General features: G+C 39.2%; 1 protein-coding gene across 1 annotated transcript in view; it reads right to left on the bottom strand.

Annotated features, from left to right (window-relative positions):
- LOC122798671 (zinc-binding protein A33-like) overlaps positions 1 to 13,373 on the bottom strand; it is a 1,060,809-nt gene extending 1,047,436 nt beyond the window's left edge. Inside the window, exon 1 of the mRNA XM_044067764.1 lies at positions 12,890 to 13,373. Within this exon, the coding sequence (XP_043923699.1) occupies positions 12,890 to 13,330 (441 nt within the window). The 5' untranslated portion in view covers positions 13,331 to 13,373. The remainder of the gene's footprint in view (positions 1 to 12,889) is intronic.
- Positions 13,374 to 13,788: the final 415 nt, after the last annotated feature.

The following is a 13,788-nucleotide window of genomic DNA, read 5'->3' as shown; positions in this document are numbered from 1 at the left end:
AGTGTCAAATTTGTAAGGATCACCCTCATCTGTTTCTTGGAAACCTGGCAAAATCCAACCTGTCATACAGGTGGTGTGGTCACCAGATTAATTTTTTCCAGATATCCGCACTAGGAGCTATCAAACCATAGAAGTCCTGCTCTTTGTCATGGTCAGAGAAGTAATGGTGATCATAAGGGTCATTAGCCATAATGCAGAGAATGTGCTGGAGGTAAAATCCTACAGATTACTAGTAAAGCATGGATCCTATAATAAAAATAAAACAAGCTAGTATTAGTTTAAAATACTGCACAAAAAATGCAGCACAACTATAGAGCAGAAAAAAAACAAAACAGTTTCTGTGCAGTAATGTTGGAGCATGACACAGGCAAGCGGGGACCACCTAACGATAAATAAATAAATAAGAGTGATAAGGCAAACCAGCTATGTATAACACCGAGGGGTAGGGTAGCTGAACAAAGATGGATGACAACTGCCCGAGTCTCCAAAGCAGGATTATACACTTTTACTAATACTACAACTATTTCAGGGTCACCAAATTTCAGTACCGCTAGGACCACTTCAGAGGATGCATGGTATGTCTCCAAGTACCAATAACAAACATACTCCACTCATGATAAAGGTAGCATGCCTGCACTGGCCAGCTGCATCCTAAAATGTCAACAACTATATATACTATCTGTACTCAATATCTACAGCAGCTCCATACAAGGACTTGGGAAAGCAACTCGCTGACTCTTGCAGTCTTGCATTAGTCCACGGTCTTGCACCCCCTCCCTAACTGCAGATTTGCTGACGTCTTTGTTGTAACTTAGATAAAAGTGATGCCCATGTCCAATTTTAAAAATAAACACCTCAGTGCACCTCCAACAGGCAGACTGAGCCCAAGCAACACCCAAATGGCTTTTTTAACAGCTTGCTCGGAAGATGACCTATGGTGGGTGGAATGAGGCAGGGAGTATAGTGTGTGCTGGAAGCACAGCTCACTCTAGGTCCTTACCTACAACAGGGTCTCACTCTTGGTATGCTGTTGCATGGGAGCCCTCCCTGGTTCCTTGTGTAATTCGAATTAGCCCCAATCCAGTAGTGGTTTTATAAATACTGTCTACTTGAAACCGCCCACAACTCCTTATGTACCAGCGGCTATGGGATCAATAACTGCAGTCATGATCAGCAGACTTGCACGTGGCTCCAACATCTTCATTTCGTAATGCATTTTGTTCTTTTCTTTAGCGCACAACATTTTATTTACAAGCTATCAAAACAGTGAGATGTTGGGGAATGTAACACTTAAATATGTGTATGCACTTGTTATAACTGCCTATAAACTGTAGTGAAAAAGAAGGTTTATTAATGCAGAAGTACCACAGCAGGGCTGGCATTTGATTTGCATGCAAAGCAGGGCCGTTTAGCTAGAGCTGTAATGGTGGAGTGATTTTGCCAATGCAGAGCAGAAGTAGCTATTAAAAATTCGAATGCAACGGCAGCTCTCGGGCTTTATAAACAGCAAGATAAGCAAATCATCCTAGACTTCACCTGAATTTAAAAATGTTGCAAATTACGTAGTAACAGGAACCAGGATGTTAGAAGACAGTAGAAGCAACAACCGCAGTTTCAGGGACTTTAAATCTTGCTCTTATTTATGTATGCATTTGTAGCTAGAAGCATGCAATATTGTGTGCAATTTAAAATACTAGTGAAACACCAATTATTTACAACAGTGTATCCCTAAAAGAATCTTAGTGATTTTGATGCAGGTTCAGACTACTGCTTGCTCTCCTGCCTAGTTAAGAAATGAATGTAGTGATTTCCAGCACGATTTTTAGTGTCCCCACATACACCCAAATAAACATAGTTTAGACGATTGCTCTGTCTTGCATTTAGTTTCATGATTTAGAAACTTCCTGGTTGATGTTACTAACTGCATCTTTGCACATACTTGGATGCACCCAGTGGATCAGCCCATGCCAGACTACTTCTACATATATTAGTAAACAAAAGTTTATGGTGGATAAGGAATATACCTCACTAGAAACAAATGCACAACAGTTATGATAGTAAGTATTAAGCCTGGGGGTAAATAATTCCCATAGGCCTTTTCTGTTCTATGCGCTGTCCCATAAAGTCTTGCTGTCGGAGACATTTACTTCACCAAAATGCTCAGTTTAGAAGCAGCAATCGTACTGGGGGCAAGTCTCTGGGAGCTGTAGGCAGGGGAGGGGGATACTTGTTAAAGCAAAATAATTTAAATGTGAAAAGTAAAGGAGATGGGTTATATAGAAAATAAAACAGAGGCTTGTATAAGATTATGTTAAGTGTATTCCTGAGTTTATAGTGAACTAGAGATAAAAGCAGCAATTGTATGATGTTATGTTCTGCACTGTATACAGAGGTAGTTACTATTGCATGCTAAGTAATTTTTTTTTTTTTTTTTTTTTTTTTTTTTTTTTAAGTGGTATAAATTCTTGAGTATTCGTTTCTAATCTCATATCATTAAGTACAGAATTCCATAGTTTGGTTTCAGATGCTGTTTCTAGTGAATCAGCAGTATAACATTTATAATGAAGCATGAGACACTACCTACGTATATACTGAAGTGTAGTTGTTACAATTCATTAGATTTTTTATACAAATTAAATTTAAATTTTATGAGTATAGCAGTTAATTTTATTTTTATAACAAAAAATTGCATTTTACTTTTATAGAAGTTTAAAGTTCAACAAAAGTTCAAATGTTAACATAAATAAAACATTGTTTTGGTTATATTTTGTGTTAATTAATATGTTGTCTGTTTTTTAGTTTGTGTTTGAATGCTATTATCCCACAATTCCTTTCACCGTGGGTGGGGTTACATCATTATGCATGCAAATTTTATGTAAATTGACATCCCGATTTCTGGATACCTGTACCCATTTTTCCTGGGCCTTTGTCCAGACTTTTGATGATTCCAAGTTGAGAGGTATAACTGTGTCCACTGGCCATTAAGCTTGAGCCCGCCCACCACTCTTCAACTGCAGATGTGCCATTCATTCCAAACCATCAGCCTGAGAGCTGGACACAGCAGAGTAAGTCAAAGGACCTCTTCCTTTTTCTGGTCCTAACTCTTCCCTGGAGGCTGATATGCGCACCTGTAGGTGTAAGGACCTTCTGTGTTTCTCCTGTCAGCATGTACATTACCAGACAAACTCCGTGAAGGATACCATGTGGATGTAGCTTGGCAGACCCAGGTACGGCTTCCCAATCCATACACTGCATACTGTTCAAGTCTTTCAGTGTCTCAGGTGCTGGTATTCCAGAGGACCAGACAGCCCTCCCCCCTCCAGATGGGAAAGTCAGTTTTAGCTGGTCACTGCCACTGTCCCTTGTCAACTCCAATGACACCTGAATCTCTAGCCAGTGCCATGTCAGGCAGACCACTGTCAGGGTTTATACATTTGAGGTACGGAGCCAGTGTGTCAGTTTGGTAGCATTTTCCTTTCTTTGATCTGTTAACTGCAATTAACATTAAACAGAAATGTGGCACACATCATAAGTAGGACCATTGTAGTTATATGTATGTTAATGTGAAGTTATGTTATTTCATTTTTGTGGCAGGTTATGTGTACTCTCTCTTTCTCATGAGGTGTTAGTATCAGACACCTGTGAAAAGCAGATGCATTTGGAGAGACATTTTAAATTAAAAGGTTCTCAAACAGCTGGCCACCCACAGAATGAGACAGACTCTGCCTAACATCAGTCAATTGTCTAAAAGGCTTAAAGCATGTTTGTGCACTGAAGGGAAATAAACAGTTATTTATTTTTTATTTGATTACCGGGTTGGTCTGAATGGGCAATCAGGTGCCCATTTTCAGCAGAGACCCAGGGAGAAAAGCTTAACATACATGACAATCATAAAAATACAAAAATACAACAGCTCCACATACATGGTAAAAACGCAAAAATCAGAGAGGAGTACAAATTAATAGAGCAAACCATAATATATCATGGCATAGTATGATGAGAAGTTTAGAGAAGTTTACAATATATATATCTCAGTGCATATGTGAGTGTACAGTAGTAATGCAGAAAATATAATGATTGGAGTAAGAAGGCACAGTAATACTATATACAGTTATATATGTATATATTCACTTAAAAATAGTATGTTATCGTATTGGTGTGGTGGTACATTGCTCGGACTATAGTGTACAGGGCCCTGGGTTCAAGTCCTAGCAGGGCTGGTAATTTAAAGCACAGCACAGCTCAAAGTGTTTGACCTTTGAGTAGTGCCAGAGGAAGATTTATCTAAATGGTGGTAGTAGGGCTAGCCATGGTGAGTACAGGTACACTGTCAGGTGAGATTGAGGTGTGCTTTTAATTGGGATTTAAAGGTGGGACTGCTGTTTTGTAATCTCATATCTGGTGGAAGAGAATTCCAGATTTTAGCAGCTGTGTAGGAGTAGAGGGATTATCCGGCACTGTGTCTACACTTACTTGGTGAGCAGAATTGTGAAAGTTGAGTAAGCCTGAGAGCTCAGGAATCTTTGGGTGGCACAGCAAGTAATGAGCCATGGTGAGTTGGTTATAGTTTAGTAAGTTGGGGAGTTCTAGCCAACCTAGTTGTTTTGGTGAGTGACAGCGGTGGGAGTGGAAATTAGAGCTGGTTGCGAATCTAACTATTTTATTATAGCATATGGACAATTTGTGCAGGTTTGTCTTGTAAAGGTTTGTTAATACATGGGATGCATAGAGCAATGTCGAGAGAAGTTGAGCTCTGGATAGATTAATTTTGGTGTCTTTGGTTAGATAGTTTTTGCAGTGTTATAGGGTATAGGGTTCCATTTTTTAGGGACTTTGGATATGGTTTGTGCTATATGTTTGTCATACTTTAGGGTTTGTGCTATATGTTTGTCATACTTTAGGTTTTGGTCAAGTATTACACCAAGACGTTTAACTTGTGATACTGGGGATATTTGGGTGTTATTGGTCGAATTGAAAGAGAAGCAGAAGAATCAATAATTTTGGTAGGTGGAAAAGCATAAGTTGAGTCTTTTTGGGGTTAAGTATTAGTTGTGAGTTTTTTAACCAGTTTTTAATATTGGAGAAGGCCTGTTTTATTCTGGAGTGTTTGGAGTGTGGGGGCTGAGCAGATCAGTGTAGTATAATCTGCATATTGGACTATTGTAGCTTGTTGGGTGGCAGATTGTAGGGTGTTTGTAAACATATTAAATAGTAGGGGTTCCAGAATGGATCCCTGTGGCACACCTACTGTTACTGGAAGAAGGGGGGAGAGGGAATAATGCCACTTAACTACTTGTTGGCGGTTGAATAGGCAGTCTTGAAACCAGAGCAAAAAGGGTTGTTTAGGTTGAGTTTGGCTACGATAGTAAGTAGTTTTCTGTGGGATACTGTATTAAATGCTTTGGACAGATCGAGGAAGGTGTCAAGACACTAGCTTTCCTTGGCAGTCTATATTACATGGTCGAATGATCACAATAGCAAACACTCTAAGGAGCGAAAATGCAGCATATCGAAACCATTATTATGGGGGCTGCACCCCCACACCCTCATTAAATATATATACCAATTCAGAGATCGCACTACAGTGAGGAAAGGGCAAATATTCCACTCTTCACTGTACCGCGATCCCACAAAAGCACTTGGCTGTGCTCCATTTTCGCTCTAGATCGTTCACTATCATGATCATCATTCACTATCGTGATCATCGTTCACTATCGTGATCATCGTTCACTATCGTGATCATCGTTCACTATCGTGATCATCGTTCACTATCGTGATCATCGTTCACTATCGTGATCATTCGATCATGTAATATAGACCCTTTCCTTGGTTCCTATATTAATTGACAGTGTTGGTGAAGGATATGAGTGCTGTGGTGGTGCTATGGGATGAGCAAATGCCATGCTGGGTGTTGGTGAGCAGACTATAGGGGGGATAAGATTGCTATGGGGCGGCAGTTGCATTTGGTTGAGGGACCCCCTTTGTGCAAGGGTATTATGTAGCACGTTTTCCAAAGGGATGGAATTGCATGCTCATTTATAGATGGGTTGTTAAGCATCAAGATGGCATAAGCTTTAGCACTAGCTACAGTTCTGAGGTACTCTGCAGGGAGTTTGTTGATTGCCAAAGTGGTGGGTTTTAGTTTACTGAGGTGCTTGTATATTGTGTTGCCAGGTTTTAGTTTAGTGAAATGCTTGTATATTGTGTCGGTAAGAACTGGTTTGAGAGTAAATGGTGAGTATGACTTTGGGTTGCTGAAAGGTTGTGGGGGAGTGCAGATCTGGCGGTCACTAGTTAGAGTAAGGATGGAAGAAGTGAAGTAGGTTTTTAAAATGGGTAGCTATCACTATATTATCTCCTCTGACATTGAGGGGAGGGGCAGTGGGTTACTCTGGTTGTAATACTTTGTTGACAGCTGCCCAGAATTTTTGGAGGTCAGTGGTATGTTTTACTTGTAGCTCTGTGTAATGATTTTTCTTATCTTGCCTTATCTGTTTTTTTTTTGTTTTGTTTTATTACATAGTTCGAGGAAGATCTGCCTGTTGTGATCGGTCTTATTGCGATACCATCTATTCCAAGCTTTATCCCCAAGGGGTGGGAGGTTGGCATAATGATTAAGGTGTTTGCCTTACAGACACAAGGGACAGGGTTGGATTCACACAGGGTGCAATTGGCTAGGCTTAAAAAAAAATGGCCCACAAGGGCAGTTAGCCTAGTACTAATCTATGAACCTACATTTGAAGGATTCTTGTGTTTTTAGAGAGCCATGGGTATGGGTTGGTTTTTATTCGAATTGTCTGTAGGGGGGGGCATCTGATTTAATATGTTTAAAAAGGTAGAAGTTAAGAAGCCCACTGCCTTGTCTAGTGTGAGGGTTGTTAGTGGAGCCCATTTGCAATATCTTACTTCATTAATGAAATGCTCAGGTATGAAATTTTTTGAATTACAGATTTCACGTAGGGTGGTTGCTTTAGTGGTTTTGAGGTTTTGTCTTAATATGAATGTGGGTAAATGGTCACTAAGGCCAGCTGGTACTGCACCAGAATATTGGGCAGTAAATGGGTTGTTTGTAAGGATCTAGTCTAGTGTGGATTCCTTGTTTGTATTTTTGTCAATGCAGGTGGTTCTTTGGATAAGCTGAGTATAGGGATACAGGTTGATGTGATGAGAGATAGTTGTGTTGATGGATTTCCAGTCAATGTTAAAGCCCTTAGGAGGAGTGTCTCCTCTGGGAGGTTTGCGGATGTCCAGTTTAGCATAGACTAAAGAGTAGATATATTGTTACCTGTGGGTATGCAAATACCCACTAGGTTTAGTTGCTTCTGTTGATTGATTTGAATTTTGGTGAATAGGGTTTCTGCATCGTTAAATGTTGGGACTTCTTTACGTATATGTCTACCTTGAGGACAGTCGTGTATAGTATCGTGACACCTCCAACTTTTTTGATAGATCTCTACCATCATTATGGAAAAAAGCACACAAACAGCAGCTAAAACCCAGTAACATATAAAAAGCAAAACAAAACCAAAATAAATGACCCAGTCACCATGCCCAGCTTAATAATAAAAAACTTATCAAGAACAAAAGAAATACAAAAGATTAGCACTTTCAGGCAAAAGCCCTTTTTCAGATCTTAAAAACACACAGCAAAGCAACATTTAAACACTAAAGAAACCATACAGCATAGAGAATCAACCAACGAACAACAATCTCCATGCTCGGAGTGCTGGCTTTAAAGGGACAGTGCATTTAAACCAAGCAAACTGGTGGCTTTCAGCTTAACAATCCACTTCATCGCAGCAAACTCAGTGCTCTGTACAATGTCCTCACCTCTCTTATTTCTTGCAATCCGTTGTATAACGAAAAACGTATAGTTATGTCCTGGAAAATCCTTTACGTGTCTTGCAAGTACATTAGTTTATTTTGTGGTCAAATATCACTAAGGTGTTTCAAAACTCAATCCTTCAACAACATATTGGTTTTGCCTACATAAAAACATGAACACCCATCACATAAATAAAGGTATACCAAGTCCTTGCTCTTGCAATTTGCACAGAACCTAAACTGAAAAACTTGTCCAGAGCATGGATGACGCAAAAAACTTGCGCAAGAAATACATGCATAAACCCTGCATGACCTGTAAGGAAAAGTACCAAACTTATTGGTCACAGAGTTAGACTTCACTCTAATACACAAATCTCTATAACACAACTGCCTTCTAAGGCAAAGAGCACTCCTGAAGCTAAGCAGAGTGAGACACCAACAACTCTGGATATGTTTTCATCAGTATACTATTACAACTTGGAAAATGAATGGGTCGGATTGCATATGATCGACTTGCAGTTTCCAAGCGGGCAGAGTGTCGAACCAAAATCAATTGACTACACTACAGCAAACAGTAAAGTCAGTCGAGCATTTGGGTTTGACATTGTGCAGGGGGCTGCAGTTCAGTGAGGAACAATGAATTAGCCCATTTCCCTTCTGAAGTACCGTGCTGGAGTTGGTATAGTTAATGTGCAAGGGGTGTGCAGCCCCCCTCCCTGCAAAATTGTAGAATTAATGTACTATTAACTGAACAGTCTAATGGTATTTTAATGTGCATAGCAGGAAGTGAGTGGCATCACTTCCTGCTACGTCAAATACATTGAACCATGGTTGTCGATGTATTTATTTTCAGTTTGGTTTACTTTTCAGCATTCCAAAATCCACATTTACAGTCGACATTTCAAACAGTCGACCAATGCGGAGTCGAAATGTCAATAGTAAACTCTTCTTATCAAGCCTTAAAATAGACTAATTTTTTCCAAATAATGTTACAGACAATCCTGGTTTTACGTGAATATGTTAGTCTCATAATTGTGGTATTTACTGGGTGACACGGACACTTCGATGGTAAATTGGCCTCTCAAAAAATAGGGGACCTCATTAGTGAAATAGAGGGTCAGGCTTTCATGGAAATGTTTCTCAGCCTCTTAACTTTTCTAACCCTTATCCATGAAATCACTTGCCAGATCCTAAGTAGCTGTTCTAAACTTTATATCATTTGTGTGTAACCTAGAGGTCCTTAAAAACCGGCTCTTCATCACCGCTCATTAAATTTTATTTTATTTTACATTTGTTAACTGAGAAAGTCCAACTTGGAATCAGCCAATTTTCACTGGAGGCCCGGGGAGAAATGTTCTAGATGCATGCCTTTGTAATGTGGGAGGAAACAGGTGCACCCGGAGGACACCCACACTAACGCAGGGAGGGGATGCAGACTCCACACAGAAGTAGCCCCAGCAGAGAATTGAACTGAAGAACCTCTTGCTGTGAGGTGACAATGCTATCGCTGCACCACTGTGCCGTCCAATGTGTGCTGGATGCATTATCAGAATGATGTAACAGTGTTTTTCCAATAATTGTTTCTAAACAGCTCTGTACCAACACTACACCATCTTCATACATCACAAGATGTACATTCAAAAAATCTATACTGTCACTTGAGTGCACACTGGTAAAGTTATGAAGTATAGTGGAGCAGTTAAAGAACTCAGTGAAACTAGGGTCTATATTAAATCATTGAACGCTTAACCCATGTAAGTGAAAGCTTACAATCTCGAACACTTAGAACAGTGATTTCTTTCCAAGGAGAAAAATCGCTGTTCCACAAAAAAAAAAAAAAAAAAAAAAAATAATATATATTACATTAAATGAGGGGCAAAATATTACATTAAGTGAGGGGCTTCCACCCCCCACCCCCCAGAGGTAGGGGGCTGTGCCCCCACACCCCCCTACTTAAATATACCAACTCAGAGATCGCACTACAGTTACGAAAATAGCAAAGTAAAGGAAGCGGCCAAGCGATTTCTTTCCCAGGGAAAGAATTTGTTTATATGCAGTTTTGCTATTTTGCCTTTTTGTGCAAGTTCGATCAAGATGCATTCGAAAGAACGCATCTTCGATCATTTAACAGGAACCCATGAAACTATTCAGTTGGAAAATGGTCCTCTTCCATAAAAGAAAAATATCATTCACAAAATATTTAAAGTACACTACATTCTGGATAAAGTAATTGTTCGAAAACATAAAAATCCTCCTCCCATCCAGCCATCACCAAGTTCGCATAACTGCTCACACAGGGGGTCCCCGTGGCCACCCAACTCTCTGTAAAAGGAACTCGTTACCAAATAGAAATACATTGTTTTTAATAAGGTCAATAAGAGAGCAAACTAAATCAATCCAGTGGATGGACCAATCAGTTCTCTTAATGAGATATGTTCTAATCATCTCAATCCCAACATCATTAGGAATCGAGATAAAACTACAAACATCAACAGTAACCATAAAACAGCCCACAGCATCACCAACAGCCTTCAGTCATTGAGGAAAAACAGCAAAAAAAACATGTTGTATCCTTAAGGACACCAGGTGCTGCATCAACCACAGGTCTAATGGTCTTTTCAACATAAATAGACAATGTGTCAATAACCCAACTGCATCCTAAATAGGGTGCATAGGTGGGTCAGTCAAGCTCTTGTGGATCTTAGGTAAACCATGAATCACTGGTATAATAGGCAAATCAACTAGGAACCATGAATGACCGTATAACATGCAAATCAACTAGGAAGTATTCATATACGTCAATCAGTATAATACCAAACAACTGGAGATTACACAAGATGTATTGACATGTCTTATTAGTCTCTGCACATCAAAATATGTAGATGCAACAAGGGTACTAGGTTTTGTAAAAGCAATATTATCTCGAGTGCTGGTGTCAAAAACAGAGTCTTAAGCATGATGTTACACACAAATAATCTCAAGTCAATGATAAAGTCACCAACATCGCATTTACTAGCAGGAATAAATGAAAGGCCTTTATTCAAAACTGAGTTTGGACTCAATGTGACAGAAGAGAGATTAAACTAGTAACACTAAAGACTTCTCACTTATTTCTTCTTGTTCTTCAAAACTGAAGGTGCCCTTCTGTCTGGAGAAACCTTGCACTTCATCCATGCCCTGCTCAAAGAGCAATCCCTTTTAAACTTCCATTTCTCTCTGCAGGAGAGGTAATTCCATAATGAAGATGTAGATAAAACTTGAGCTGTAAGAGGTCTTTCTGTCCGGCCCCAAGATCACACTGTCCAACAGCTCTAACAATATTCAAAGCATGCAGTGATTCTGTGGTAACCACAGAATCTCTCAACACATTCTCCTTAACAGCAGGAACTGCATTCTCAGATGGTGAAAAAACAGGGTCATTAACATTGGACCTGGACCATGTGAAAATATTCCCATTTATGAAATCTGAAAAGTCCCTCTCCAATTTCCTCTTGTTTTGTTGTTGTAGTATCAACTCAAAGCAGAGACCTCACTGATAATACCATCCAATCTAGTTCAAAAATAACCACCTCTAAATGTCTGAGTAATCTACTTATAAAGGTATTCAGTTATGTCAGCCAAGTCATTCTCAATGGGTTTTAAAAAATTAAACAGAAGTCATATATAATTAAAACTAAGGTTAATGTTCAGCACCTGGCACCTTCTGAGAATCTCCGGATAAACAGTTCTGTAGGTGGGCATACGAAGACCCTAAGGCCACTTGGAATAACCTTATAGTGCAGGCATGCTTCTAAATGTAAATGCTGCCATTGAAGTGAATTTATTTTAATTCGAAAGGTATTGCACTCCCTGACTTTCACAGAGAAGTCTCAGGTATCTGTGGGAGCATCCTGAATAACATCAGTAGTGTCAGTTAAATCTAGATGTAAAAGGATTACTATCCACACCAAATTTACAAGGAAAGTGTTCTGCAAACTTGCAAAAGAAGGATTGTAGTCAAGCTGCACAGAAAACCTTTGACCATGTGCTGCAGTCAAGTGAAAAAGAACAAAATCAAGGAAAAAAAGCGCACAAACAGCTAAATCCTGGTAAATAAAAAGTAAAATAAACCGAAATAAATGATCCTGTCACCAAGGCCAGCTAAAAAAAAAAAAAAAAAACTTTACTCAAAAACAAAAGATGAGCACTTTCAGGCAAAAGCAAACCGTTGGCTCTCAGCTCAACAATCCACTTCATATCAGCAAACTCAGTGCTCTGCACAATGTCCCCACCTCTCTTATTTCTTGCAATCAGTTGTATAACCATAAACTTAATACCATGTCCTGGAAAATACTTTATTAGTTTGCCTACATAAAAACAAGAACACCCATCACATTAAACAAGTCGTACTTAAGTCCTTGCTCCTGCAATTTGCATGTAACCTAAAAATCAAAAACTTGTCCAAAGCATGGATGGCAAAAAAAAAAACTTGAACAAGAAATACATGCACAAACCTTTCACGACCTGCAAGGAAAAAGTACCAAACATTTTGGTCACAGATGCAGAGTTCACGCTAGTACACAAATCTCTAGAACACAACTGCCTCCTAACACAAGGAGCATTCCTGAAGCTAAAGCAGGGAGAGAGACCAACAACTCTGAATATGTTCTCATCAAGCCTTGAAATAGACCACTTTTTCCAAATTATGTCATGGACAATCTTGGTATCACCTGAATACATCAGAGTCATACTGGTAGCATTTAATGGGCAATGCGGACATTTCAATGGTAAATCTGCCTCTCAAAAACTAGGAGACCCCACATAGCTTGAATTACAGACCTACATATGTTACATTTCTTCAGTTCTACTTTACTTTTTCCTTATTTATAATCTCTCATGCTCTATTTTGTGCTGCCTGTTTTTAAGTGGTTGAAAATGTGTCCATACAGTCCAGTCACTTACTTTGTCATAAATAAATACATCAGCTAACATCTGAATGCACAGTATTACATGCATCAAGAACTTACTAATGTGAACAGCTACAAAAATGAAAATGTTTTTTAAATTTGCTTACAGTTAACCTCACCTGAAACATGCTGACTGCTTCCAGTATGGGTAGGAATGTGTGTCCTTTATGCGTAGATGATATCATACAGATAACACATACAGGACATCCATCGTCTTGACAGAACACTTTTAATGCCTCTTTGTGCTCTCTGCATTCGTGCGACCCAAGCAGGTAGTGACTTTTTTGCTCCTGGTTTAGTAATTCTTTCTCATACTGCCGTGAACTCTGACTACTCTCTACAACTTTGCATAACTGCCTGTTCACTGTGTACTTTTTAGATGGCAATGCCTCTCTGCATTCAGGACAGGAGGGATTTGTCTCACTGTCCCAGGCTTTATCTATGCAGGATTTACAAAAACTGTGTCCACATTCCAGCACTACAGCTTCTTTAAACAAATCCAGACAAATTGAACAAAATAAATCTTCGACTAGATCATGTAATGGTTTACCAGCAGCCATGCTTTTAGCACTCTACTTTCAGTTTCCTAAAAAAAAAACAGTTTAGTCCACAACACTTCCTGCTAATATACCATGTGATGAGCAGATACATGGGAAATAAGTTTGAATTTTCCTTAAAGTGACAATGTCCTTTATTAAAAAAAACTACAATTTTTCGTCTTTGTGAGGAAGGGTTACTTAGTATATATACCTATAAAAACATGGTCATACTTACATTTCCTTTATCTGTTTCACACCTACACTGAAGCAGTTGTTTGTAATTTTGAAAGTTCTGCTGTTTTTCTCTAGATGTGCATGAATGAACTCAGCTAACCAGATTAGTTCTCTAACCTTCCTTGACTGAATGGATATGTCATGGCATTGTTGTAGAACAGTATCTCCCTGGTCGTATCGGTCTGGGCAGAAGTGGGTTTGCCTTGTGTGAGCGACATGCTAAATGGCTGTGAAGTCATACGCAA

This window comes from Protopterus annectens, chromosome 3.part1 (assembly GCF_019279795.1).
Source record: "Protopterus annectens isolate FY-2018-M chromosome 3.part1, PAN1.0, whole genome shotgun sequence".
In the NCBI taxonomy this organism is placed as follows: domain Eukaryota; kingdom Metazoa; phylum Chordata; order Ceratodontiformes; family Protopteridae; genus Protopterus; species Protopterus annectens.
This window is presented reverse-complemented; position numbering and strand designations above follow the sequence as displayed.